The 27291-nt window shown below is 38.4% G+C and overlaps 1 protein-coding gene across 3 annotated transcripts in view; it reads left to right on the top strand.

The window, feature by feature from the left end:
• Positions 1-27291, top strand: part of Nalcn (sodium leak channel, non-selective) — a 301887-nt gene that overhangs the window by 179405 nt on the left and 95191 nt on the right. For 2 of the 3 annotated variants that reach the window (XM_006978781.3, XM_015997513.3), the window contains exon 15: positions 14927-15001. The exons of the other annotated variant lie outside the window; for it this stretch is intronic. In XM_006978781.3, coding sequence (XP_006978843.1) covers positions 14927-15001 — 75 coding nt within the window. The remainder of the gene's footprint in view (positions 1-14926; positions 15002-27291) is intronic. 3 annotated transcript variants of the gene reach the window in all.

Genomic DNA, 27291 nt, shown 5'->3' with positions numbered 1-27291 from the left:
AAAGTCTTTCAGACTAACATATGCCCACCAAAACAAAAATACTTGGTTAAGTAGCACAAAGTCAGGGGTTCAAATGGTAAAGTCTAGAAATAGCATGGACATTGTTTACATGGAGTTGACTTTATATTTATGCGTGAAAGCTAAGAATGATGGACAGTGGGGATGGGCCTGGCTTCCAGAGTTAGTGTATGGCTGTGCTGGTATGTGTGCCTTGTTTCTGGGACTTTTGCACCCTCCCTTCCAGCATGTTTAAGTCTGTGTCACTTGTTCACTTATCAATAATTCACTCATTCACTCACTAATGCATTTTACTAATGTTCAGTAAGCACCTACCATGTTTTTAAATCATTCTGGCACAGGAGTAGCTTGAAGAGTAGTGACCATAGGATAAATGTAGGAGAGATTTAATGGACTTCAACAATGCACATGAATAATTAATCTAGCTGCCTTCTGATAATCAATCCACTATTTGTTCCACTAAGATAATATAACTGTGTGCTATCCTCATTGCAGATTATCACACTCAGACATAGATTTGAGTAACTCAGAGTCATGAAGGGTAAAAGTCAGAAGAAACTGTATCTACTCTGGTACATATCTAGGAAAGTAATTTTTAACTAAAATTCTACAATGATCACTTATAGAATGAATGATGGTGTTAAAACTTCCACACAGCCTTTTTGGGCAACCTAAAATTTGGGCAACCAAATATGGCATTAATTATTAATTATTACTTAAGCACACTCAAAGATGCATGAGCTTCAGAATGTACGGAAATAAACCTGAAAATCTACATTATATTCCATCCTTTCTTGTGCTGATTTATGTGTGTCTGAAACGCATATTGCCATTTTTCACTATAATTTTTAAATTTTTACATTCAAAACTAAGCATTGAAATCATTTGTTATTTTATTGACAATTTTTTGAAATCTATAAAGCAATCAAGAATTGAAAAGTCTTTATGTCAACAAAAAGCTGTTTGGTAAATGTGGTGCAGATAAGAGCAAGAAATGGGAATCCAGAAACCTATATTAGTTTTACTGGTCACTAAAAATGGGACTTTGCATGTACCAGTTAGCTTCCTTCATGGTTCTACTGAGTCAAACCTGAAAGTAAGAATAATAATGCCTAATGCAAGTAAATCCCAAAGTTCCATGTATGTTAGCTATCCTTGCATTCTTGAATATTCTTTTACCAATGACAAGGCTCATTCTTATTTTAGAATGGTTGAAATGCAGAAGTAAATACGTCTTCAAATCAATGAAATGCAGAGATTTACCACACATATGCATCTATAAAGCACACACATATATATACTGTTTTAAATTTAAAGTTATAATCTTAAATATGTTTTGTACTGTAAAGTTAAAAGATTATTATTAGTATATTTTAGTTTGTAAAGCCCTGTTCCACATGTGCTGGCAGCTGTCAATGGGTGTCTTACACCATCACCATACTGAAAGCAAGCTATATGTGGTCATGTGTTCTTCTCCTGACATAATTAATAGAAATGATTCTCAGAATAAATGTATTAAGCTCATTATGGATTCTGCAATTACATTTATTGCTAATATTCTCTTCATCTTAACATACATGAAACTAATTCCTAGGACATTAGAATATACAGCAGATGCTAGTCCATTGGTTTATTAGTCTTCTTCCCTAAAGATTCTTGCAATTTTCCAAAGGCTGAGGCCTCAGTGCCACAATACATCCACACACTATGTGCATTCTCATGAGACTTTCTCTAGGATCTATGCCCAGGTTTGGATCTTGTACCAATAGCTCTAGACCAGGAATCTCCCAATCTAAATACCAAATCTGGTTCACCACCCAGATTTGTACAGCCTGTGAGTCACAAATGGTTTCTGCATCTTTACATGGTTGTGGAACTAGGTACTCACATAAGACCCTTGATGTTGTTTTATAGCCCTCAAAACCTGAAGTGTTTACTGCATGAGAAAAGTGACAGGACCCTGCTCTAAAAGAAGACCACATTATTTACCCTTCAAAGTGTAGGAATTCAGAATTCTTGTGCTCTTTCACACTCATTTATGCTTGATAGCATATGCTTTTTTAATGTTTTGATACTTTTGTGAGTGAATGGTACATTGTTTTACCTTAATTTGCACTTTTACACTTTTGTGAGTATTGAGGGAAAAAATTCCCTATGTGCCCATTGGCCATCTTCTCAGTGACTCACCCAATCATTTGCTTTACAGGTGTTTTTAAGGGCTAGGTTGTTCTTTTCAACTTCATTTGTAGCAGTTGTTGAAAGTCTCTCTTCTTTGATGATATTTTGTTACTCCAATTTGCCTATGATTTCTCTTGATACATTTTAATGTGGCTAAAACAATCATTTCTGAACATAGTCTATATTTATATTTAATGCCTGCTTAAAACATTCTCTTCCTGAGATCATGAAGACTGTATATTCTTCTCATGATTTAAGTTTTTACTTTTCTTCCTTAGATCTTTAACTCATGTTGACTTAAAATTTACATGTAGTAAATGTTACATTAAATGGTTAAATAAAACTCAAGCCATATTTACTCTTACCAGATTTATGTGAGAATTTTGGGTTTCTCTGGTTATTAAATATATGGCAAAAGATTAAATATTTAGACTTTTAATTTTTTAAATATTGTTTTAATGAGATAATTAGCTTAATGAAGTAAAACACTGTCACTAAATTATAAACAAAAGTAACATTTATATAATATCTCAAAATTCTAAATAGTCCAGTCTCTTCCTCCATCTTACTTTGGAGGAAGAGACTTTGCTTAAGACATGACCAGCCAGCCACTGTTTTTCCTTATCTGAATACTCTTAGGGTGACACTGAAGTGTTAGGTTATTATCAGGTTAGTCCTGACTCACCTAGCATGGTATTACTGAGTCTCTACAATTATATGTAAAAGGGTCAAAATGGGAAAGATTTTTTTAATTCATTTTTTTCCATTTTACATTCCAACAACTGTTTCCCTCCCTTGTCTTCTCCCATTCCCTCTCACCTCCTCCCTCCCCTCCCCCCATTCACTCCTCATAAGGGGTAAGGCTTTCCTTGGTTAATCAACACAGGCTGCCACACCAAGTTGGGGCAGGACTAAGCCCCTCCCCACTACAGCAAGACTGAGTCAGTCATCCCACCATAGGGAATGGGCTCTAAAAAGCCAGTTCATGTACCTGGGATAGGTTCTGGTTTCACCAAAACTAGTTAGGTCTCCCAACTACTCAGAAATTATCACTAGTCAACACAAACTCATCAACAAACATTTAAGACCAGTCATTCAAGGACTAGTTTAAAGACATGGCACCAAGTTCCTTGCTGTTTGATCAGTGATCACATGGTCAGCTGTGCTTCCTGGTTCTTCCATATCAGCCTAATGTGAGAACTTTTAAATGTAGTCACTCAAAAATCCGGCGATGCTTATTGATTCATTTATTACTTTCACAGTTTTGAGATCAACCTATCAACATGTACATGGGGTAATGGGCCTATATAACAGAGAAATGTATTATTAGTTAAACTCTGTATTTCACAGTTCTGTCTGTGAACTTGAATTTATGTTAAAATGAGAATTTTTGGTAAATTATTTTTTTTCTCTAGTAAGTATTACAAAAAGCAACGAGCTCAATTTGGGAGAAAAGTTGACAGAAATGTGCAAACTCTAATGAGTAATTAGTCTTTTACTCCATGTGATTAGTTTGGTGCCACCAACCTGGAGAGTTCCTGAACCAGCTTTCTCAGGGACAGACATGTGTAAGGTAGAAAGAAAACAAGATTTGGCTACAGCCAGTTCTGGAACAGTACCAGGCCAGGACATTGCATATTCCTGGGGGTACCAATTTGTCTGCTCACAATGACAACCAAGCTCCAGTGTACAGAAAAAACATATGCATCACTATTATCTATTGTTCCTTAAATGCTCTCTTCTGGCAGGTTATGTCTTCAGTATTTTTGACCAAAGTGGTTGCAGTTTGTCATCTGCTTGTTGAATTTATCATTTTACCCATTTTTGCTGGTGATTTGGGGATAAGAACCATGGAAGGTTTAAACAGTTGAAAAGACTTTCTTTTTCTACACCTTTGAAGATTTTTTTCTCCTTTATTATTGTCTCAAAAGAAAGCCATGTGATGTGAATACTGAAAGGAGAGAAAACATAATTAAGCCTTCATTGTGGATGGTCTTTTCATTACCTTTGAAGTGCCAAAATTAACACAGCAATCTCCTGATTTTGCCTCGGTGGCGGCAGCTTGCTGTGAATAGTCATGTTTTGCTCACAGAGATGTGCATTTGAACGCGTAAATTAAATGATTTAAAAGTGAGTCTGTGTTGAACATATCCCATTTTATACCGCTTTGATTAAATTTGACTGTTTTTTTTTTTGACCAATATAAAAAGTGAAATTGTTTTATACTGCAAATGACAAGAAAGCTCAGGATAGTGTGGTTATAAATGCTTAAAGGATAAAGCAAACACAAAGTGTGAGGCATGTATCTGTTTCCTGCTGTGCTTCTGTTATATACAGAAAATGAGGAGGAACACCAACAAACTTCACCATGGATGAAAAATTAAGACTAATGGTGACATTTCAGCCAAAAGGCCACCTTTACATTACATGGAAGAAGTAAAAAGAAGCATAAAGTAAAATTAAAAGAGAAAGGGAAATGTGTTTAGAGTGGTCACAACATATAGAACTAAAGCAGTACGGGGTATGTTGCTACAGTGACAGAATTCTCACCAAGTCAATCCATCCTCAATTATGTATCTGGCCTCCTTTAAAAAGACGCTCTAAACTATGGTATCTGTATCATGGTACCTCAAAAGTGAGTCTGATGAACAGATTGGAGTGGTGGACAGAGTGACTGAGGAAGTAATGCTTGTTAGCAAGGCTACTCTGGTCATTTATTTGGATTTGCCTGAAATTTAGTGTGGATAAATGTATGAAAAACAAGTTTATCTGCTGTAAAAGTATAAAATTTAACAAGTATATAAATTTATAAAATAAATATATAAACAAATGTAACAAACCATTGGCTTAGGTGATTCCTCAGAAAATGTCTAGCTCAGAGCAAATCTGGACACTAAGAAGTAGAAGGAAGAGGCAGAGAAAAAAGAATGCTAAGGGATTGGACAGTGGCCAAACATCTGGGAGACACTTGGGCAGAAGGAACACTAAACCTAGAAAAACAGCTTTAAATATCTACTAAACAGGAAGCTCAAAATTCCACCAGTATTTTGTTGTGCCCTTCTGTTACTGCCTTAGGGTTTTGATCAAGTTTGTTTTACCAGTCAAATAATTGAAAGACAGGAAAAATTTCAAGCCAAATAAGTCTCAACAAGGAATATTCTAGACAGACCAGATATAATCAGCCAGTGAATCAAGGTTTTAACTAGGGTAAGAACACACACACACACACACACACACACACACACACACACACACACACACACCAGTGCACACACAGAGAAAGACCCTTTGCAACGCAGAGAAGATGGAGTTCTGGCCTCTACTAAAGAGCTGGGGTCTTAAGGCTCTTAGAAGATATTAGAATAGGGATCTCCTTCCTCTAGTTTAGGATTATTCAGTTTAAAGAAAAACAGGGATGCTGATAGGCCGATACCTTTGGACAAATATATCCTTGAACTTGGGGGAAGGGGAGTTACAGGTAGGGGGAAAGACCTGCCAGGCCTTTGTCTCAGGTCAGGAATGTGAGGAAGAAGCGGGAAGTTTGCCGTCTGTATCTAGCTGTGGCCCCTCGCTAGAGTGCGTCCATCAGCAACCTGACTCCTTGCCTCTACTTCCTTGAAACTCAGAGTCTTCCCTGGCTTTGAGACCTAATATGTACCATTCTCTGCACTGAAGCTATTGTCACTGCAAAAATTACCTTGTGAATGGGCATTTTAATTTAAGGAGCTATAGAATTGGATATGCAAGACCAGAGAAATAATGATTTGGTGGCTAAAAGCACTAGCTGCTCTTGCAAAGAACTCAGGTTCAGTTTCCAGCACCCACATGATAGCTCACAAATGTCTATGATACCATAAAAAATTCTGATTTGTACTGTTTATAGTAGACATAAAATAAAGGTGTGTATATGTTAAGCCAGTCGACTGTTCTACAGCAGAGTGAACACTATGGTGTATATTGCTACAGTCAAGCACTATAGACATGTTTAGACATGCAAGCAGCCATCAAAGAAAACTTGTATGTATGTGAACTCCTTGATTATAAGGGACCAGGTAAACAAACAGCATTCTGCTGAAAATATATGGGTATTTTAACAAAGAGAAAGAAAATGATATTGAATAAAAATCCTTTGTACCCTGCTATTACAGCAATAATTTTTAAAGTGATCTAAATTTATAAGCCATGTTCTAAACTGAAGTATTATATGAATGTAAGTAACAAAGCTGATTGATTTGATAATTTGGACTTGGAAACATGTAGTATTTTATGTAAAAGAAGAAGATCTTGAGGCTCAGAGTAGTAAGTCCCCATAAAAATTATTTTATCGATAAGCAGTTTCATACAGTCCTATGTGCCACATCTAATATCTGTGTAAAAGATTTTGACACAGTATGTGTATTCATACTTAGTAAATGGACATTGACTCAAAGTCAGCAGAGATGTGGATGTGATGGGTCCTGGTTAATGAGCATTACCTCAGCTTTCTGTAAAGATAAAGCAAACAGAAATGCCCAAGAACATAGAAATGCTTTTGCTTTCAGAATTAGGACATGTCGTGCATTTCCATGACTTCTACTTCCTTGTGTTAGTAAGTGGCTGACTCCCAGGCCAGCCTGTTCCCTCCTTCCAATTCCACCCTGGGCTTGTAGGAAGATGATGTATTGTTGACAAGGTAAATTAGACATGACAAAAAGTAAGCTGTCAGCCTCTCCTCACTTCAATTTCTTCATCCCAGTAGTTATTGTCACCTTATTAGAGTCTGAGAAAAGAACCACAAAGTAATTCTCACTTCCTTACAATCAGCTGTAGGCTCACCTTGGTTTCCTGAAATTTCCATCTTTCTTCCAAAGAGACTATTCTCAGCCCAGACTTTCTTCATCTCTCATCCTGAGTGACAAGTTATCATCTTATCACAGACCCTTACACTAGGAACAAGAACCCATGTCAAAATGAAACTGAGCTTTAGAGGAAGCCTAGGCCTCACATGATACTCGATTTCCTTTCTGATATCCTCTGGTTTTTCCTTTGCCACCAGAGTGTTATGCTAATTGAACTCACATCTAAATGTTCCAAGATCCTTGATGAATGAAACTGATCTTCATGCTAACTTGAAGCAAACTTTGACTTTCTCTGTGACTAGTCTTAATTGTGTTGCTAACAGTCTTCTCCAACACTATTTTCAATCCTGTATGCTTGGGGCTTCCTACTGCCAAGTCTTGTCTGTCGTTTATTTCCCTGAGAAACCCAAAGCTTTTGTGAGGTGGGTCTTGCCTCCTTTCATCTAAACTAAAATCAGCCTTGGGTCTGCAAGGAGAAAGTACATAGCCCCCATCTATCTCAGCTCTTTCTGTTCTGAGGACAACCTTTTCCTCTAAGAAGAACATATGAAATATAATGTATTTTAAGAACATATGGAAAAAACAAACAGTGCTGGCATAACTTGATGTCAACATGCAGAAGACTGCAAATAGATCCCTATTTGTCACTGTGCACAAAACTTAAGTCCAAGTGGATGAAAGACCTCAACATAAATCCAGTTACACTGAACCTGATAGAAGAGAAAGTCGGAAGTAGTCTCGAACGCACTGGCACTGGAGAGCACTTCCTAAATAAAACACCAGTAGCACAGACACTGAAAGAAACAATTGATAAATGGGACCTCTTGAAACTGAGAAGCTTTTGTAGGGCAAAGGACACAGTCAACAAGACAAAATAACAGCCTACACAATGGGAAAAGATCTTCACCAACCCCACATCTGACAGCGGGCTGATATCCAGAATATATAAAGAACTCAAGAAATTAGACATCAAAATACCCAACAGTCCAATTAAAAAATGGGCTATAGAGCTAAAAAGAGAATTCTCAACAGAAGAAGCTCAAATGCCTGAAAGACATTTAAGGAATTGCTCAGCATCCTTAATCATCAGGGAAATGCAAACCAGAATGACTCTGAGATACCATCTTTTACCTGTTAGAATGGCTTAGATCAAAAACATTGAAGACAGCTTATGTTGGAGAGGATGTGGAGCAAGGGGAACACTCTTATACTGTTGCTGGGAATGCAAGCACTTTGGAAATCAATATGGCACTTTCTTAGAAAATTGGGAATCAACCTTCCTCAAGACCCAGCTCTACCACTCTTGGGCATATGCCCAAGGAATGCTCAATCATACCACAAAGACACATGCTCAACTATGTTCATAGCAGCATTATTTGTAATAGCCAGAACTGGAAACAACCTAGGTGCCCTTCAACTGAAGAATGGATAAATAAAATGTGGTACATATACACAATGGAGTACTACTCAGCAGAGAAAAACAATGATATCATGAGGTTTGCAGGCAAATGGATGGAACTAGAAAAAATCATCCTGAGTGAGGTAACCCAAACTCAGAAAGACAAACATAGTATGTACTCATTCATAAGTGGATAATAGATGTAAAGCAAAGGACAACCAGACTGCAACTCATAACTCCAGGGAGGCTACCTAGTAAATAGGACCCTAAGAAAGACATAGGGATCACCCAGTGACAGAGAAATGAATGAGATCTACATGAGCAAACTGGTTGTGAGGGGGCAGGTAATGGAGGGCAAGCGTCGGGGGAAAGTGAGCTTAGAGGAGCGGGAGATCCCAGCTGGATCAGGAACAGAGTGGGAGAACAAGGAAAGAGACACCAGGATAAATGAAGAATCCATGGGAATAAGAAACAGAGTGCTAGAGAGGTCCCCAGAAATCCACAAAGATACCTCCACTACAGACTACTAGCAATGGTCGAGAGAGTACCTGAGATGACCTACTCTAGTGATCGGATGGCTGAACACCCTAACTGTCATAATAGAACCCTCATCCTGTGACTGGTGGATGCAGATGCAGAGATCCACGACCAAACCCAAGGTGGACCTCCAGGAGTCCAACCAGCAAGAGAGAGGAGGGGTTATATGAGCAAGAGATATTGAGACCATGATGGAAAAAGCACAGGGACAAATAGTCAAACTAGCAGAAACACATGAACTGTGAACCAATAGCTGAGGATCCCCCATGGAAGTTGATGAGCTTGAACTGTTTAGGAGGCTCCCAGGCAGTGGGACCAGGACCTGTCCTTGGTGCATGAGCTGGCTTTTTTGAACCTAGGGCCTATGCTGAGACACTCTGCTCAGCCTTGATGCAGGGAGGAGGGGACTGGACCTGCCTCAACTGAATCTACCAGGCTGGGCTGAATCCCCAGGGGAGACCTTGCCTTGAAAGAGGTGGGAATGTGGGGTGCATTGGGGAGAAACCCTGGGGGGTGGGAGGAGGGAGGATTTGGAAATCTGTGGCTGATATGTAAAATTAAATTAATTATAAAATAAAAATATTTTTAAAAAAGAACATATGAAATATAATGTATTTTTTAAACAAAGGAACATTCTGTATCTAATCTCCAGACTCATCTAGTCTCTCAAACTTCATTCATACTTTCCGTCTGAAGCAGCTGCATTAGATGCATTAAACACAGGAACAACTCACAACAAGATTCCCAAGCTTTTGAAAAACCCAATACAGAAGAAACTATGGGCATTACTTCATGGTGTTAATAACCTCCTTTTGCATTCCCTAACCTCAGCATGTGGCACTGATGGGATAGCCAGCCACATCCCAGATTCTATTCACTCCTCACCAGCATCCTTGGAAGGTGGGTTCTGGCTGGACTCACCCACTCAACTCCTCCAGAGTAAGCCATATGCTCTCCAGCCTCAAGGAATGGCTTTCTCATATTTCCTTTCCTGTCAAAGTCAGATTGGTATCTCAGTGACTTTGAGTGCATCCTTGGGGCCCTCATCATTGCCTCACATTAGCTAAGATGTCCTTGACTCATCCATCCCAATAGGCTCTCTGAACCAACATGTTCAGCTGGTACAGCACTAAATTTATGATATGCAAATAACCAACCGTTAGTCTCTAGTGTCAGTCTTCAGCCTTGTGCAGCCACATACTCCACTTCTGTTACAGTTACAGATTTCAGCCTGAATTATTTGAGGGAAAAAAGAATTTCCTCTGGGACAGAGGAAAGAAGAGAAGCGTTGCCTTGGAAATCTGTACACCCAACCAAAGGCAATAAGTGTTGGCATCAGCGTGTTTGGATAGCCAAGACCTAGCACATTTTGCCTGAACTTAAGAGGAAAGATTGTTAAGGGTCACACATGGGTCATCAGCAGCTGGGCAGCATTAGAATCTTAGGAGGTCTAGATAGAGACAATTTCTGAGATACCCTCAAAGAACAAGTCCATGTAGATTCCCCAAGAATGGCAGAACTTCTAAACTATCCTGAGAGTTAAGAGTCAGTATGGCCCATGATCACTTCTTGTCAACCTGCACTTTCTACTGTCTAATTCATACTCTGATGAGCTGGTCTGAAGTATATAAATTATATTCCCTAAAAGATAAGAAATAAAAACAAATACACTCAAATTTTTGGAAAAGGAGACTTTACAGGTATAACTAAGTTAATAATGTTGAATAAAATCATCCTGAGTTATCTGGATGGATCCCAAATCCACTAAAAATATTTTTATGGGAAACTAAAGAGGATAACACATGAGAAGAAAGAGAGGCCATGATGAGATGGAGTTGAAGATTGATACTCTGCTCTAAGAAAAGCCAGTGACTGACTACCTGGGGGCATCAGAAGCTGCAAGAGGCAAAGAATTCTTTCCTAGAGGTACTGGAGAACGTATGGTCCTGCTGACAGATAGCTTTTAGAGCCCTGGCCTCTAGGATGATGATAGAATAAATGTCCAAGTGGAAGGCATCAGATGTATGTATTTTGCCTCAGCACCTCTGAGAAGCCACACAGAAGATGTCACTGGGAATCAAAACTCAACCTAAGCTTCTGGAGCTGAGGTGGTGGCCACATTGGCAGATCAAAAGCCCAGACCCCCCACCTCTGCAAAAAAGCATCACCAACACTCCACATGAGAGATGAAGAATGCCTTATCTATTTCATAATGTATCAGATGCCAGGAGATTCACCTATGTTTGACCTTAGACTACTCCTGAAGAAATTAAGCATATATTCTAACATAACAGACCCCAAGAATTGAGTGCATTGGTAGAACAATACTACATTTTCAGCCATCAACAGAAATCAAGACACTATTATCTCATTAAATTTACTTATAGAAAAACCAAGATAGTTTATTTTCACATATCTATATATTTTTAGTCTAGTTCACTCATCTAATTTCTTGGTAGAGAGTTAAATAGAGGGAAATGGTAGCTGTAATTAATAATAATAATAATAATAATAACTTACTATTATAGCTATAACATCTTACAAATAACGGCACAGTAACCTTCATGGGCAGTGATTGACCCAGAATAAGACAGCCCCTGTTTCTAAGCCCAGGTCTCACCTGAACCACAGTAGTCTTGCCTATGGAGGTACTCTGTATGCCTGCTCCATTCAATTGTAAACTCCACTATAAGAGCAATATTGAATCCAAGTCCCAATTAGACTGTGCCTGATACATGCCTGGAATCCTTGAAACTGTTTATCAAAATTAATCTAATGGAGTAACCTCACTGTCCTTCAATAGCCCTCCATCTGGCTAGTGCTAGAGAAATAATTAAAAGTAAAATCTGCTAAGCTGCCAACCTCTCCATAAAGGTGGTAGAGAGAAAAAACAAAACACAGTTTTATTCTTGAAGAAGCACTGAACCAAAGCCATGGTGGGAATGTCAGGTGACCTAGTAGGCATAGCAAAGGCAGAAAGAAATGCCACCCTCTATACCACAACACCACAAACATGTTCCAGTAATAGAAATAGGAAATGTTTAAGAACATTCAACAGTGCTATTTGGTAAATACAGTTCATCTAAATTTTACCTGGTAGCTGTCAAGGTGGTGCTGATTGTCTATGTCCAGAGAGACAATAGAGTTGCCTATCTCCAGGACGAACCATTTTATAGCTTGGAACAGGATTCCTATGTAGATTCCAGTTCTCCCACCAGGACAGAAGCCTGAGGTCCTTGGTGGTTGTTTACATTACAAAGATACAGCTCTCAGGTCCTTAGGAAAACCTTTCCTGTGTAATAAAGGAGTAAGAGTCTGAGGTAACTATGTGTACCCAGCTCAAAGGTAATGTGAAGAACGTGCAGATAAGAACATATTTTCTCCTAGGCCCATTCCATCTGAGCCAGCTCTCCCACACTTGTGGTGAGGGGTGGGGACATCTCTCCCAGTGCTCGGGTCAGCTCTTTCATAGGGTGTGGGGGCAAGGAATACCACCTTCCCTGTGGCAGTGTCCAGCAGCAAGCAGGGCCAGCTATTTCACCCCACCCCACCCCCACCCCACCTCACCCCACCCCCACCCCACCCCCACCCCACCTCACCCCACCCCCACCCCACCCCCACCCCACCCCCACCCCACCCCCACCCCACCCCCACCCCTGTGGCAGTGTCCAGCAGCAAGCAGGGCCAGCTATTTCACCCCACCCCACCCCACCCCACCCCCGTGGCAGTGTCCAGCAGCAAGCAGGGCCAGCTATCCCGGGACAGTGATGGACAGCAATGGCTCAGCATGGCCCTGGGATGACTCTCCCCCTAGCTTGAGGGAGGCGCTCCCAGTGGCCAGGACCGACCAACTCAGCTACCACCCAGACCCACATCCTGGACCTTGGGCTGGCCCACCCTAACAGCTGCCCCTGCTGGAGTGAGTGAAGGGGCTGGTCCCGAAGAATGAAAACCACAGGATCTCCATGACTTGGGGCAACAACAGGATATCCAAGAGGAGTTTCCATGAGAACCTAGTAATGATCCTGTATCAGAATTCAAAGGCCTTGAACCAAACCAAGGACTCGTAGCAATGCACATTTTTCAGGTGAAGCTGATTGGTCAGAAGGGGTATACTGCTTGATATCGTCCAAGGCCCCTAGGATGAATGAAGAGGTGTTTGAAAGATAAGAGGAGTGAGGGGGGCTTTTGTTTGTTCATTTTGTTTTTAATTAATTTGGGGGGGGAATACTTCAGTTTAGAGGTGGATATAGAGGGACAAAGAGGTAAACGGGATTGGATTGCAAGATATGAAATTTCCAAAGCATCAATAAAGAATTCTGTTTAAATTTTTTTTAAAGCAGAATTTGTTTTCTAAAGGAATTGTTTAAAAAAATGAGAGGAATAGACCCCAACAACAACAACATCATCAAGATCATCAAGGGCTTTTTTTTTTCCTTTTAGATATGTGTTTATAGGTTTCCTGGGGAGACAGGAAACCCAGCTGAATCAAGATATGGAATAAGGCCTATTAAAGTACCTACCGCCATAACTGTGCAGCATATCTTACTATTGGGAGGCTTCGGGAGATATCTCAGATCTTGGCATGAGGATACAGTGAAATGTTGATTCCTCTCAGACATGGCTTTTCATCACCAAGATCACAGGAAAGGAACTAAGCTTGGAGTAAACTATGGGATGCCCAGTTTAAAACAATGCTGACTCACAAGCGATCCTGACATGGGTGGGCCAGACATGGTGACATCAGGAAAAGCCTCTGGTCTGGACCACTCTGAACTGTGTTCAAGTTCTGTTGGGGTCCTCAAAAATGAGGCTACAGTAAGGAAGCATGGTGGCACTACTACTAAGCTAATTATCTCCTACAGTAAAGCAGCATGGTGCTACCAATCCTAAACCAATCATCTCCTACAGTAAGGAAGCATGGTGGCACTAGTCCAAGCCAATCACCTCCTATCACAGCCTCACCACCCACCCTGCTTTCTATTCATTAAACCTAGAACAGAGTGAGCTACTAAATTCTGCATAATAATCTCATGAGTTGTTATTACCCAATGCTATATCACAAATTATCCACATGCTGGGAACTTACTAACAAAGAAACCTTTATTGTATTGAACAGTGCCTCTCAATTGGGAACGGGAACAGGCTTGCTTGGGTCTGGTTCAGTGTCTCCTTAGGTTACAATCAAGATGTTTGGGGCTGTGGTCACCTAGAAGACTTGAGCATCTGCCTCCAAGACAGTCTCTTACAAGAGTGTTGGAAGGTTTCTTGTTGTCTGCAGGCAACATGTCTAAGTTAATCAACAGAAGAGATTTATCATGATGCTTCCCTCACATCTTGGCATTTGACTTCCCCCTGAACCACTGATCCAAGAAAGAGTAGGGAAAAATGACATGGCCTTTTATTGCCTCTTTTCGGTAACCTTCTGGTTCCATGTTCAATATGTGAGGCTACAGCACACATCATTTTCAGCTAACAGCAACACTGTGGGACACCTTTAAGACTACTTTCCACCATGGAAATCTCTAACATCAATATGAATCTGATCATTGAGTTCTCTGTAATTGTATTAGCTACTTATAAAAATTTAATGACATTTCCAGGATTACATCATTTTAGCACCTTTACATATTAAGCTTTTAATCATTAGTTCATATATTTTTCTTAGGTTAGTTTCAAATATGTTTTTAAATTAAAATAATTGTAACTTCCTTATTAAATTTCCTTCCTGAAGTAAATTTAGATTTTTATTATTTATGTGAATTTTTGTATTTTCTGTCCTGTGTTTGTGACAAACACCTTAAAGTGTCTATGCAATGATTCATAGTGCATATTTATAATTTTCAACTGATGAATTCTTTATCAAATATCTTTTAGAGAGATATTCTTTATTATATATGAAATTTTGATACCTATAGAGTGTGGGTGTTTTCATTGTTATTTAACCATTTTATAGATCCTCCTGAGTTTGTTTGTTGCTGTTATTTTGGACAACTTAGAACTTGATGAAGATCTAAAGAAGCTCAAACAAGTAAGTGGCATGGGGGAGTTAAGAAGTAAGGGCATTTATAGTAACATTGATGCTCGGACCTTCAAAGCAAAAAATTAATTGAAAAATTTGAGGCAGTGTGAGTTAATAAACTTATGTATTTTTTAAATTTATCTCCTATCTAATATCAGGGGGTGTTTTCCTAATACTTTACAAATATCTTAAGGCTAGTTTCATATTATTTTGAGTAAAAGTAAGATGGTCATAGTTTAATAAACTGGATTTTGAGATCATTTTTCTATTAAATGAAGGCTGTTTGGAAACTAACTCCCCAGGGCCACATTGCTGCATTGCCAAAGTATATGCAATGCTCTTGGTCTTCATCATAAAGTATTAAAAAAGCAACTTTCTGACTTCTAGACACTAGAAGAGTATCTAGTATGAGTGCCCAAAGTGACTATTCAAAATTAAATAAGATAAATGATCAAATATGTGTCTTGTTACACTTGAAACCAGACTCTATCAGGATAGGGGGAATGGTATCAGAAAAAGGCAATGGGAGTTTATAAAAGTTATGTTATCCATGGAAGACAAGTGCAAGTTCAATCAGCTAACTAGCTCCATAGTTCTCTTCTATGGTGAAGTGTTTGCACTTGACTGGAGTGTTCGGCTTTATTAAGAAGTAAGGGGATGGGAGACGTTTGGAGATTTGAAGATTTCCTTGGACATACTCACACATTGGACAATGGGTTAAAATGTTAACAAGAAGACCCAAGACTCTAAAGCAACTATTTGACTCTAAACCTTCGGAATGATGTGAAGGCTCTTACATATTCAGAATTTTTAAAACTTGTCTATTCTGCAAAATATAAAGCAACATAACCTATTAAGTTTGTACTTTTTAATTTCTTTGAATGGTTCTTTTAAAATTTAACATTGCATTACTCTCATCTTCAAAGCCAATGATTTCACCAAGGGTATCCATATGGGTTAAAAAACATGTTTGACATCAAAACCTCTGCTCTGAGCATACCCAGGAAGGCCTAAAGCTCCATAGTGTCCTGAGCTATGAAGGCAAATGACTCTGGTCAGAGTCATTTCATTTTGCTTTTTCCACTTTGTGGCTTAGGGAGAGGGTTCTTCAAGTGAGAGTTGGGATGTTATTCTATGCTAGTGATATGAAATGCTGTATGCGACTCCTTTGTAGAAAATATATATTATGTGTGAGCTCAGCATCAAAACTGATCAACTGCATAATTTGACAATACCAATAAAAATCTGCTGCTTTCCAAATCTGGCATTTATACATGGATTTTCCTGTGTGTCATATTTATCACTCATAGATCTTGAATAAATCTATATACTCCCATTAAAATAGAATACATAAAAATGAAAAAATTCAGTTTTCTCTAGCTGATCCTACTACAAGATTTAGTGTGGGATTAAGCAACCACTGAATAAGTAAAATACTAAGTAATTCAGCCTACATTTGCAAAATACTGTTTCTGCTAGAAGGCAATATAAAAAATTATATGTAGCAAACTTTTGGAACCTAAATAAATTTTATAGTGATTATATTTTGAGTGTTTTAATTTGTACATACATGTACAATCTATTTAATTTTCTTTTTAACATTTGTATATTCAACAGTCAATAACTTTGGGCTTTTCATTTATTTTATCTAACCAAAAATGAAAAACCAACAATTTAAAAAATCATGAGTCTTGGAAGAGGGCTCAGTTAGTAAACTACTTCTTGTGCAAGTGTGAGCCATGAGGTCAGATCCCAGGCACTCGTGTAAAGGACTACGTGTGGTGTGCATCTGTAATTCCAACATGGCAGGGAAAATAATAGTTCTGGCTGGCCAGCCAATCTAGCTAACTTAGTAAACTTGGGGTTTAGTTAGAGATCTTATATCGAAAATAAGGTAGAGAACAAAGGAGGAAAACATCTGACATTGACCTCTGGCCTTCATATGAATGCACCCATGTGTGCACATATACCCAACACATATGCACACATACATGCTCTTGCATGCACACACACACACACACACACACACACACACACACACACACACGCACACACACCTGCTTACTATCTTACTTTCCTCACTTTTTAATCTGTTTTTGTTTTTAAAAATTCTGTATGTCAGATTTTGTGGCATTTTCTTTGAAGATTTAAAGGCATTTTCAACTCTGAAAACTCCAAGGAAAATAAAGTAGTGACCCCATTTTCAGTAGTCCTTTTAGGCTGTTATTTATTCATGACTGGACTGAAACTACATATTTAGTTAATTCATCTATTAATTTCATACCCCAAATCCCTTCAATTTCATATTTGAAATCCACTGGAGCAAAAAGTATCATTCTAAATTAACATGTACCTGGTTCTCTTTCTTCCCTTTTTGCACAAGATTATTTTGTACTTTCACTAGTTTTGAAAACCGTATCCTTTGGATAGGACTAGAGAGGTTGCTTCTCTTACAGAGAACTCAAGTTCAATGTAGCAGCTCACAACCACCTGCACCTCCAGCTCCAAGGGGTTCAACCCATTCCTTTCTTCTTTGAGGACTCTTGAAAATTCATGGTGCACAACCTCACAAAGGTTCACACACACACACACACACACACACACACACACACACACACGCACACACACATATACTTAAAATTATAAAATTATAAATAATGAATATTTTTAAAATTGTATCATTTTTAAAATATTCATTGTTTTCCCTTTTTCGGTGATCTTAACCTTTGAGGTTGGATCATTTGCAGAAAATACTACACACATAGTTATGCATATGCGAGCATGCACTTTCATACACGTGTTTATAATCACAGGGAGAGTACCTGAAAATCTCCAGTCTCTGACAGATTTCTTGGACTTGCCAATAAAATTACCCCATGAAGTATTTACTAGGTTTCTATATACAGAGATCTGACTCTTACCATCTATTTTTACTGCTATCCCCATATAGAGAGTAGAATAGAAAAGATATGTTAAAAGTTTACTCTCCTAACATTTCAAGTTACAGAAAGCATTACACATTCCTAAATCTTTGCTCAGTTCAAATTTTGTTTTAATTGTTTACTGTTTATAACCAGTCTGTAGATTCTTGCTAATATAGTAATAGTTGTTGACTGTCTACTCACTGCCAAATGCCAAATAACTTCAATTACTGCTGAAAATAGCCATTTAGTACAGATATTATTATATCCATCAAACAGATAAGGGAAAGGGACGCAAAGAGCTAAGATTGGAACTGATGCAATTTTATAACCAAAAGCCTATACTCTAAAGATCTAAACTATATTGACTCAAGCTGAATCCATATAAATGTCAAATGTGAGTCAGACATTCAATGAATCTATTTATAAGACTTTTAAATTTTCTATGTAGTATTATTGATAATCACAAATATAATTACTTCATATAACTACATAATTTTATAGTATATGTATATTAATTTTCCACATGAAATTTTAAAATGAAGTATAAAAGTGATTATGGTGATCTGTGAAAAAGACAAGTATGTATTTGTCTGTCTGTGTGTATGTGAGAGAGAGAGAGAGAAAGAGAGAAAGAAGAAAGAAAGAAAGAGAGAGAGAGAGAATGAAAGAAAGAAAGAAAGAGAGAGAGAGAGAGAGAGAGAGAGAGAAAGAAAGAAAGAAAGAAAGAAAGAAAGAAAGAAAGAAAGAAAGAAAGAAAGAAAGAAAGAAAGAAAGAAAGAAAGAAAGAAAAGAAAGAAAGAAAAGAAAAGAAAAAAGAAAGAGGACAAGTCACATTACATAGAAGCATAAAGAAAAAGACCTTGGCCAAACTGTTCTCTGGCATCAGTTAAAAGAGGGTGACCTTGAAGCTCAGTGGTGTAGTAATAAGAGGGATAAAAGGGGGTTGTGGTGGAGGAGAAACTTTGAAAATTACAAAGAAGTCCCACAGCTTTAATGATTTTACACAAAGTCAGAGCAAGAGAGATATGAAGGATGTTCTTTTAAGCAATATAAAATTCATTAAACTATGAGGAAAAAATCCAGAGAAGCCTCGGGGAAAGAATCATGGGGAACAGAAGTAGATAGTCTGTTTAGATTAAATTCAAAGCTATAAAATTTTAAAAAATGCTCTTCAGCTCCACATTCTATCTCATAAAATCCTGGTTCAAGGTTTGACAGAGTCCACAGCACAGAGGCAAGTGGACACATAATTTCTCACTATTGTTCACTAGGATTTTTTTTCCCAACAAAATATTCTTGTTGAGTATTTGGGAATTTCATATAATGTACCCTGATCACACTTGCTTCGCATTCATTTGACTGGTATTAAAAAAAAACAGAAACAACATAAACTCTATGATGTGTGTTACAAATTAGTACTTTTATTTAGCCTTATCTTGCATAATGATTGATTTGTGCATCATGTTACCTGAGTTAACAAAAGACCACATAGTTAGTAAGCAGTGTTCTGGGTGGATCTACAGGAGTATTTCTGATAACGCTTAGAATTTTCATTCATAGCCTAAGAAAGCATATCTTCTCCAAGATGGGCAGCATCATTAAATCTTCTGAGGGCCTCAAAGAACAAAAAGATAGTGAAAGTTGAATTTACTCTTTGCCAGATAACTTAAGGCAAACAACTGATTTATAACAAGACTGGAACCTACATTATCAGCTCTTTGTGGGAGCTACATTGCTTCTTTGTATCTACAGCTTACACAGGGAAGATTATGGAATTTCTCTGCTTCTGTAATTCATAAGCCAATAGAGCGCTCTCTCTCTCTCTCTCTCTCTCTCTCTCTCTCTCTCTCTCTCTCTCTCTCTCTCTCTCTTTCTCTCTCTCTCTCTCTCTCTCCCTTCTTCTCCCCCCACACACATCCTATTGGAATTCTTAGTAGTATGCTTTTATATCTTGAAGCTTTAATTCATATCTCTGTTGCCTCCCATACATTCCAAATTCAGGGTAGTAGCAAGTAGTATTGCTTTGAACACAATTTAGCTAACCACTTGTTACATCTTAAGAGCTGCATTAAGGTCTTCCCATACTCACTATTTTGTCTCTCTCTCATGAGTGAATTCAAGATAATGTGACTTTAAAATGAGTGGTGTTGCTTGAGTGGTGTTGGTTTCAGTAGGTAAAATTTTACCTACTGAAAATTCCTGGAGCAGGCATTTCATACCAACCTACCAAATTTCATCCTGAATATTAAAAATACATTCAGAGAAGTAAACTTTTCACCTAGTTCATGTTATTTCTAAGTACCAAAGTTGGGACAACACAGAATGTATGGCTCTAATCCAGTATCCTTCTGCCATCACAGAGGACCAGTTCTTTCATTAGTGATGAGAAACATCTAGACAGTGGGATGATTAAGATATGTAGGAAATTTAGATATCAGCATATTCTCATCCTGCAGGTTTATAGACAGAAAACCAGATAATAATCAGACTCATGATCCAGCCTTCACTGTTGAGGGTGGGTATGGAAGAGATGTTGTTGAGCAGACATTAACTCTTCAACCTGCTAGCAACAGGGGTACACACATACACGTGTACATGTGTATGGTCAACAGGAAGCTGTCTCTACCTTTAAATAGCTTATGAGATAGTGGGAAAGTTGACAAGTAATCAAACTGGAGTCAGTAGTGATGATGAATAAGGGGTTTGGGCAGCAGACAGAAGACATGACTGGTGAAATCAGGGACATTCATCACAAGCATAGGATATGACAGGATCTGAAGGCAGAGGAAGTAATAAAACATGTTGGCATAAGAGGGCATGAAGGAGAGCAGCCTAAAAGAATAGAGGTTCCAACACCTACCCTGATGTCATCACAATTCCTGTAGCAACCTGTCATAAAAAATGTCACACACTGTGCCGTTTCACTTACATGGGTTAAATGAGCATCTATGCAATCAAGTCCATAGACACACTATATGAAGTTGCTTGCCAGAAAGTGGAGATGGATAAAGGGGCTGTTGTTCAATGGGGACAAAGTTCCAGCTTTGCAAAATGAGAAAGTTCTAGAAGTCTGTGGGACAGCAGTGTGAGCCAACTGAACTATAGGCTAAAAGCTGGTAAGATGTAAATTCTTTTAAGTATGTTTACCACAATTCATGTTTTTATTTAAAATGAGCAACCATCATAGTAATAAGAAGGTGGTTAAGACTTGGATGGTATGGTTGGGTTACAGCAAAGGAGGCGTGAATGACACCTGAGGAAGTGAATCAGAATTGCCAGCTCCCATATCTCATCTTCCTCACACTCTACATTTCTGAGGGGGTCATGTGGTGATATTGTGTTCCCCAAAATATTATGAACCATAATAAACTTATCTGGGGTCAGAGAACAGAACAGAGGCCAGACAATGGTGGCACATCTGCCTTTAATCCTAGCATTCCAGAGGCAGAGATCTGCCTGGATCTCTTGTGAGTTCAAGGCCACACTGGAAACAGATAGGCATGGTAACAAGAGCCTTTAATGCCAGAGAGTGATGGCAGAAAGCAGAAAGGTATTTAAGGCATGAGGACAAAGAACTAGAGCTGGTTAAGCTTTCAGACTTTCGAGAAGCAATTCAGCTGAGATCCATTTGGATAAGGACTCAGAGGCTTCCAGTCTGAGGAAACAGGATCAGCTGAGGAACTGGCAAGGTGAGGTAGCTGTGGCTTGTTCTGCTTCTTTGGTCATTCAGTATTCACCCCAATACCTGGCTCAGGTTTGATTTTATTAATAAGACCTTCTAAGATTCATACTACAGGGTCACCTAGTTATCGACGTGTTCTTAACAATATTAACATTTACTACAGTGCCCCCAACCTTTCCTCAGTGGAACGTGCACCGAGAATGATATTTATACAACATACTGGGAACATACACAGCCGGAGGAAGGATTGGTAGCTAGATTCCTGCTGCTCTAGGAAGCACTCAACTGTCCAGGAGGTAGAGGATCAATACTCTAAAGAACCTAGAAATTATTGGTAGCTGAGTTTGGAGGCACCACATTTTACACAAAGCTATTAATGTTACCAAAGTCCTCTTGAGACCACTCTCAGTCTTTTGATTGAAGAGACTCTTCTTTGTCAGTTTACATATCATAGCCCAGAACTTTACATAATCTCCCAAAATAATCTTATATATTACATTTAATCTGATATGTTTAAAATACCATCACCAGTGTTAGATATTTTTCTAATAAGTTCTGACATATTGAAACATGAACAGCAATAAAATTGACTTAAAGAAATCATTAAGACTGTGAACTATTTAGACCAAAGTTCAAGCCAAGAAGTAACAGAAGAAACTTGGAATTTGGAGGTGTCAATCATCAACATCAAGGTAACTGGAAATATAGAGGTCAAAACTATGCATCGCAGCACAAGGCTGTAATCCCAGCACTCAGGAGATATATGATACCCCACATAAAGAAAGGAAGGAGGGAAGAAAGGAAGAAAGGAATGAAGGAAAGAATGAAGGGGAAAAATGCAAAGTCTGTACAAAAAAGGGTATTTTTTAAGTGTGTATTCAAGAAGTCTCATCAAAGCAGGAGATAAAGCTGTCAGAATTGTCTCTTCCTGATATGTGTTCAGTTGTGGCCTCAGAAAGTTCTTCTACAGAATATATTGTATTAGAATGTATTCTAATCCTACCTAAGTGCCTATGATGTGATTTAACTGGAAATAGCATCTTTGTAAATATCATCAAGTTATGATGAGACTGCAAAAGTGAACCCAAACCCAGCTTGACTGGAGTCCCTGTAGGAAGTGAAGGGACACAGACATACACGGAGACAGATCTGGAAGTCAAGCATCCACAGGGAACAAGTATTGACCAAGTCACTCAAAGCTTAGAGAAACTCACAAGATGGGCCCTCCCCAGAACATCCAGAAAGAACTTACCCTGGGGACATCTTGGTCTCAAATTCTCAGACAGTAAATATCTGCACCACTAAACTACCCAGATTTGGGAGCTTTATAACTTCAGCCCTGGGAAGTGAACATTTTCAAAGCTTCCTTCTCCAACTTGAAGATGAAACTTTCAAAAACTTGGAAGATCCATGCCTGAATATTGGAAGCAAGAGAAGTCTAGACCAACTGGGAGCAGGGTGGTGAGCATTAGGGCCATTTCTTTGCTTTGAATCAATCCCTAAAAGTTTATCAATGTGAGATTTCCATGGAAGAAGATTCCTATAAATTGTTGCAAAATTCCATTTCAGATGATTTTTGATGAAACCAGATTACCTTCAAATGATACTGTTGTGTAATCCTTACCTGTCTCATGCCCTGACATTCCAGGACCTCTGTTCTTGGTTAGTAAAGTCTCTTGATAATGAACTCTACCCCTAAGACTGTAGACTATGTTTTCAAGTTTATAATAGCAAAGTGATGATCATGTCAGTCTTTAATTGTGCTGGTTCAAAATGATGTGTGTGTGTGTGTGTGTGTGTGTGTGTGTGTGTGTGTGTGCTTTACTTGTTAGAGTAGATGTTTCTGTGTGTGTGCATGTGGAGGCCCAAGATTGATGCTGGTTGTCGTTTCTCAGTTGCTTTCTATCCTTAGCTTTTCAGACAGAGTCTCTCACTGAACTTGGATAGGCTGGCTGGCCAATCGACTTTGGAGATCACCCTATCTCCATGCACATACCCTCCACATCTGGGAGTACAGGAGTATGCTGCCACTCCCAGTTGTTTCCACGGGTTCTGGAAATCTAAACTCAGACCTTCTTGCTTGTGTAGAAAGCAATTTTCTAACTTAGCCATTTCCCCACCCTCAAAAATGACATTTGATACAGATTTTCACAGTATTCTAAAAGATTATTAAATCAAGATTATCTCAGTGTTTTGTTTTGTTTATTATGGTTCTGTTGTTTGTTTGTTTGTTTGTTTGTTTTGTAAAGAGTGAAGTAAAAATTTGCCCAAACTGGGGGACATTATTCTTCAACTCTGCCCAGCAGTGTTCCTTCCTGATCCCCACAGATGTTCTTTCTTTTTCCTCTCTTTAATCAAGAGCAGAACATATCTAAGAGCTTTTTGCCCCCAAACACTGAACACAACAAGGGCAGTAATAAAGTGAAATCTAACAGCATTCTTTTGTTTTCCAGCTCCTGTCATAGACAATAGGAAAATAGATTGTCCTGGTTCTGAGGACAAAAGCAAAATTGTTAGTCTTATGAAGTGTCTGACAGCTGTTTAATCATAAGCACACACATCCATGGCTGTGTTACCTGTTCTGAGGCATTAGAATGAGTTTTATCCTAGAAAGAACTGAGTACTAACCAAGCATACATATTAGTGAGATGTGATTGCCTCTGTGGACTCAAGCTTCATGCATGCCATATGCTTCTTTCTTCCGAATAGTTCAAATATATTCCCATTTTTCCCAAAGCCTTCCTAGTTTCTGATTGTTCATTTATTCATCAAATATTTGAGTCCTTGCTATAAACAAAATGCTGCATCAGGCTCAATGGAGACAAGAATATGCAAATAACTTTACCACTCTGTAGTCTAATTTGAATGCAGGCTGAATATCCCTTGTGAAAATGCATGAAGCCAGAAACATTTCACACTTTGAAGTTGCTGGGATTTTGAAATATTCACATAGACTTTACTACCTGAGTATCCCTAATTTTCTCAGCCTGTATCTATAGATGTGATGTGACATTTTCAATTTGATGATGTCGGTCTTAACTCCTGGATATTGTCTAGTTGATTGTTTCCTCCTTCTGGACTGGTATCTATGCTATCTTTATGGTCCCATAGGACTTTAGATCCAGCCTCTCACAAGGTCTTGGGATATCTGATATTGTCCTCTGGGAAGGCGTTAGAAGCTGAATTTAGCTGTACTCACTGGTTCCAGCTCTATCCTTTATGCCAAATGTCTGTTCTCTTTTGCTGTTGTTTATACTGTACGAGACTTTTGAAAAAATAAATACCTTTAGCATCTCTCCTATTCATTACTGGGTATATGCTAACACCTCTCCACTCTCTCAAACCTCAGCACCCAGTGCAGACAAGATAATCATCATCATCAGGGAGGGTTTGACAGCCAATTTTGGATGAAAAGCTGGACCATGGATGTCCCTGGTTTGCATGCCAAGCACTGGCATAGGAGCTGTTGTGACTGAGTTCTGTGTGAGCAGCAGTTTCTCAGAACAGCATGAGTTTGCCAATGTTTAATTTTCTCCTTAATGAAAACCTAGATTGTATTAATAGATGCTATGAGACAGCTTGCTTTCCATTTGAGTGTGGGTGAAAATGAACATGAAATTCAGCAAAGGCACCCATTCCTTCCCATTTACATAATTTGCTCTCAAAATTCACTACCTTCCTGTGATTTTTTTTACTCTAAAAGTCCTGGAAATGAATTTCATGACTATTTGAATGCTCAAGTGGCTCAGTGTATTTTTGATCAGGTCATTTTTATCTTGCTCTCCTATGACAGGAAAATTTAGAATTAAGTGCCTTAGTCTCTTGGATGACCTACACCTAAAGACTTGACCTTGCTGAAATGACCAACAGGCTCTCATTCACTTCACACACCTGGATGACCATCGTAGTTGAGAGAAGTGGCTATCAGGAGGGAAGGGTATAGACAAGCATTGGGAGTTCAATGTAAACATGGAGAGATGCTTCTTAGCAGAGGCAAGCAACAGAAGAACTTAGAGAAAAATCACTTCATAGATTCCAGTGAAAATAAAAGGCTGGTTATATGGAAGCCCTTTGGCTTCCCACATCCATTTAGCATTTCTCATGGTAGCCACTGAGAACTCCTCTGAACCATCCAAGATAGGAGAGAACTAGAAGATATGGTACTCCCAGGACTAGTCTCAGAATATTTCTTAATTCTCCAGCAGTTGCTAATGCTCTGGGTAAGATCTTATCTCTAGTCATATCCAGGCTACACATGGTAGGATTACTATGCCTCCATCCTTACTGTTCTCCAGAAGGAAGATGTCAATGTCTTCAAACATCAAACATATTGTACTCGAATCCAGTAACTATACCAGGCAGTCAGACAGCTCAGCAAGCTTCCGTATAACCAGCCTAGTTCAGAGAAGTGGCTAACAGGAGGGAAGGGTACAGACAAGCATTGGGTCAGATCTGAGACAAAAGGTTCCTAATTAATGATAACCAAGGCTAACCAGAAGCTACAGAATCTGTCTTTTATTTCCCCTTTACTGTCATTCAGCTTTCCTGTACTAGAGGATGAATGACTTCATTGTTGACCTTTCCTCATATTCTAGGTTAAACTTGCTCATTATTAAACATAGTAAGGCAAACTGATCCCTGACTTTCTCATGCATGAATATTGTGTACTCTGATATTAATAAAAAAATGTCTTACAATGTTTCTCAGAAAAGAGAAATATGCATATTGTTTTGCTCAGTGTTAGCTCTATTTTCATTCTGTTTTGCATAAAATATGTTGATTAATGTAAATTTTCAGAGTGAATCTAATAAAATCTTTTATCAAAGGATGCAAAACTTTTCAACAACTCTGCTATTGACAGCAGGCACTCTAAGGAATAATATTTAGAAATGTGTGATTGATACCCGAAAAGGAACTACTTAAAGGGAAAGAGCACTGCTAGGGTCCAGGCACAGTCAAATTTAATGTGCTTTGTTTGTTTGTTATAGCATAATTTATACAACTTTATAGGAATGCTAAGATGAAACAAATCAGGTAACTTCCTGAAGATCAAAAAGACAGAAAAAGAAGTTACAAATAAGCAAAGAGGAGAGTTCAAAAAGTGAATGTGAAGTTAGACTGGAGTAGAGTAATGGTATGAGCTCAGTTTGTTTTAAGAGAGATTATAGATGATAGATGAATGGAAATATAAAGATAGATAGATAGATAGATAGATAGATAGATGATAGATAGATAGATAGATAGATAGATAGATAGATAGATAGATAGATAGATAGATAGATAAGTGGATATATACATGTATATGGTTCTACAGTTCTACAAGGTACATGCACACGTGTAAGTAAACATAAACAAAACTAAATATAGACACATATGCATGAGGTTTATTACACACATGCATACCATAGTTCTCCTGAGAACAAGAAAACTTAATAGCGATAATACAGTAGTCCTCTTTCAGTAGTTTCTCTTCCCTTAATTTGAGATATTCAAAGTCAACTGCACACCAAAAGTATTAAATGAAAAATTCTAAAATTAACAACTTATAAGTTCTGAAGTACTTGATACTCTAAGCAATGTGGTAAAGTCTCTGGCCATCCCACTCTGTCCTGCCCCCAATACACTACAGACATGGGTCATCTGTTAGTCCAGTGTGCCCAGTCTGTGTACATCACCCACTCATCAATCATTTA

This window comes from Peromyscus maniculatus, chromosome 9 (genome assembly GCF_049852395.1).
Source record: "Peromyscus maniculatus bairdii isolate BWxNUB_F1_BW_parent chromosome 9, HU_Pman_BW_mat_3.1, whole genome shotgun sequence".
Taxonomy (NCBI): Eukaryota; Metazoa; Chordata; class Mammalia; order Rodentia; family Cricetidae; genus Peromyscus; species Peromyscus maniculatus.
This window is presented reverse-complemented; position numbering and strand designations above follow the sequence as displayed.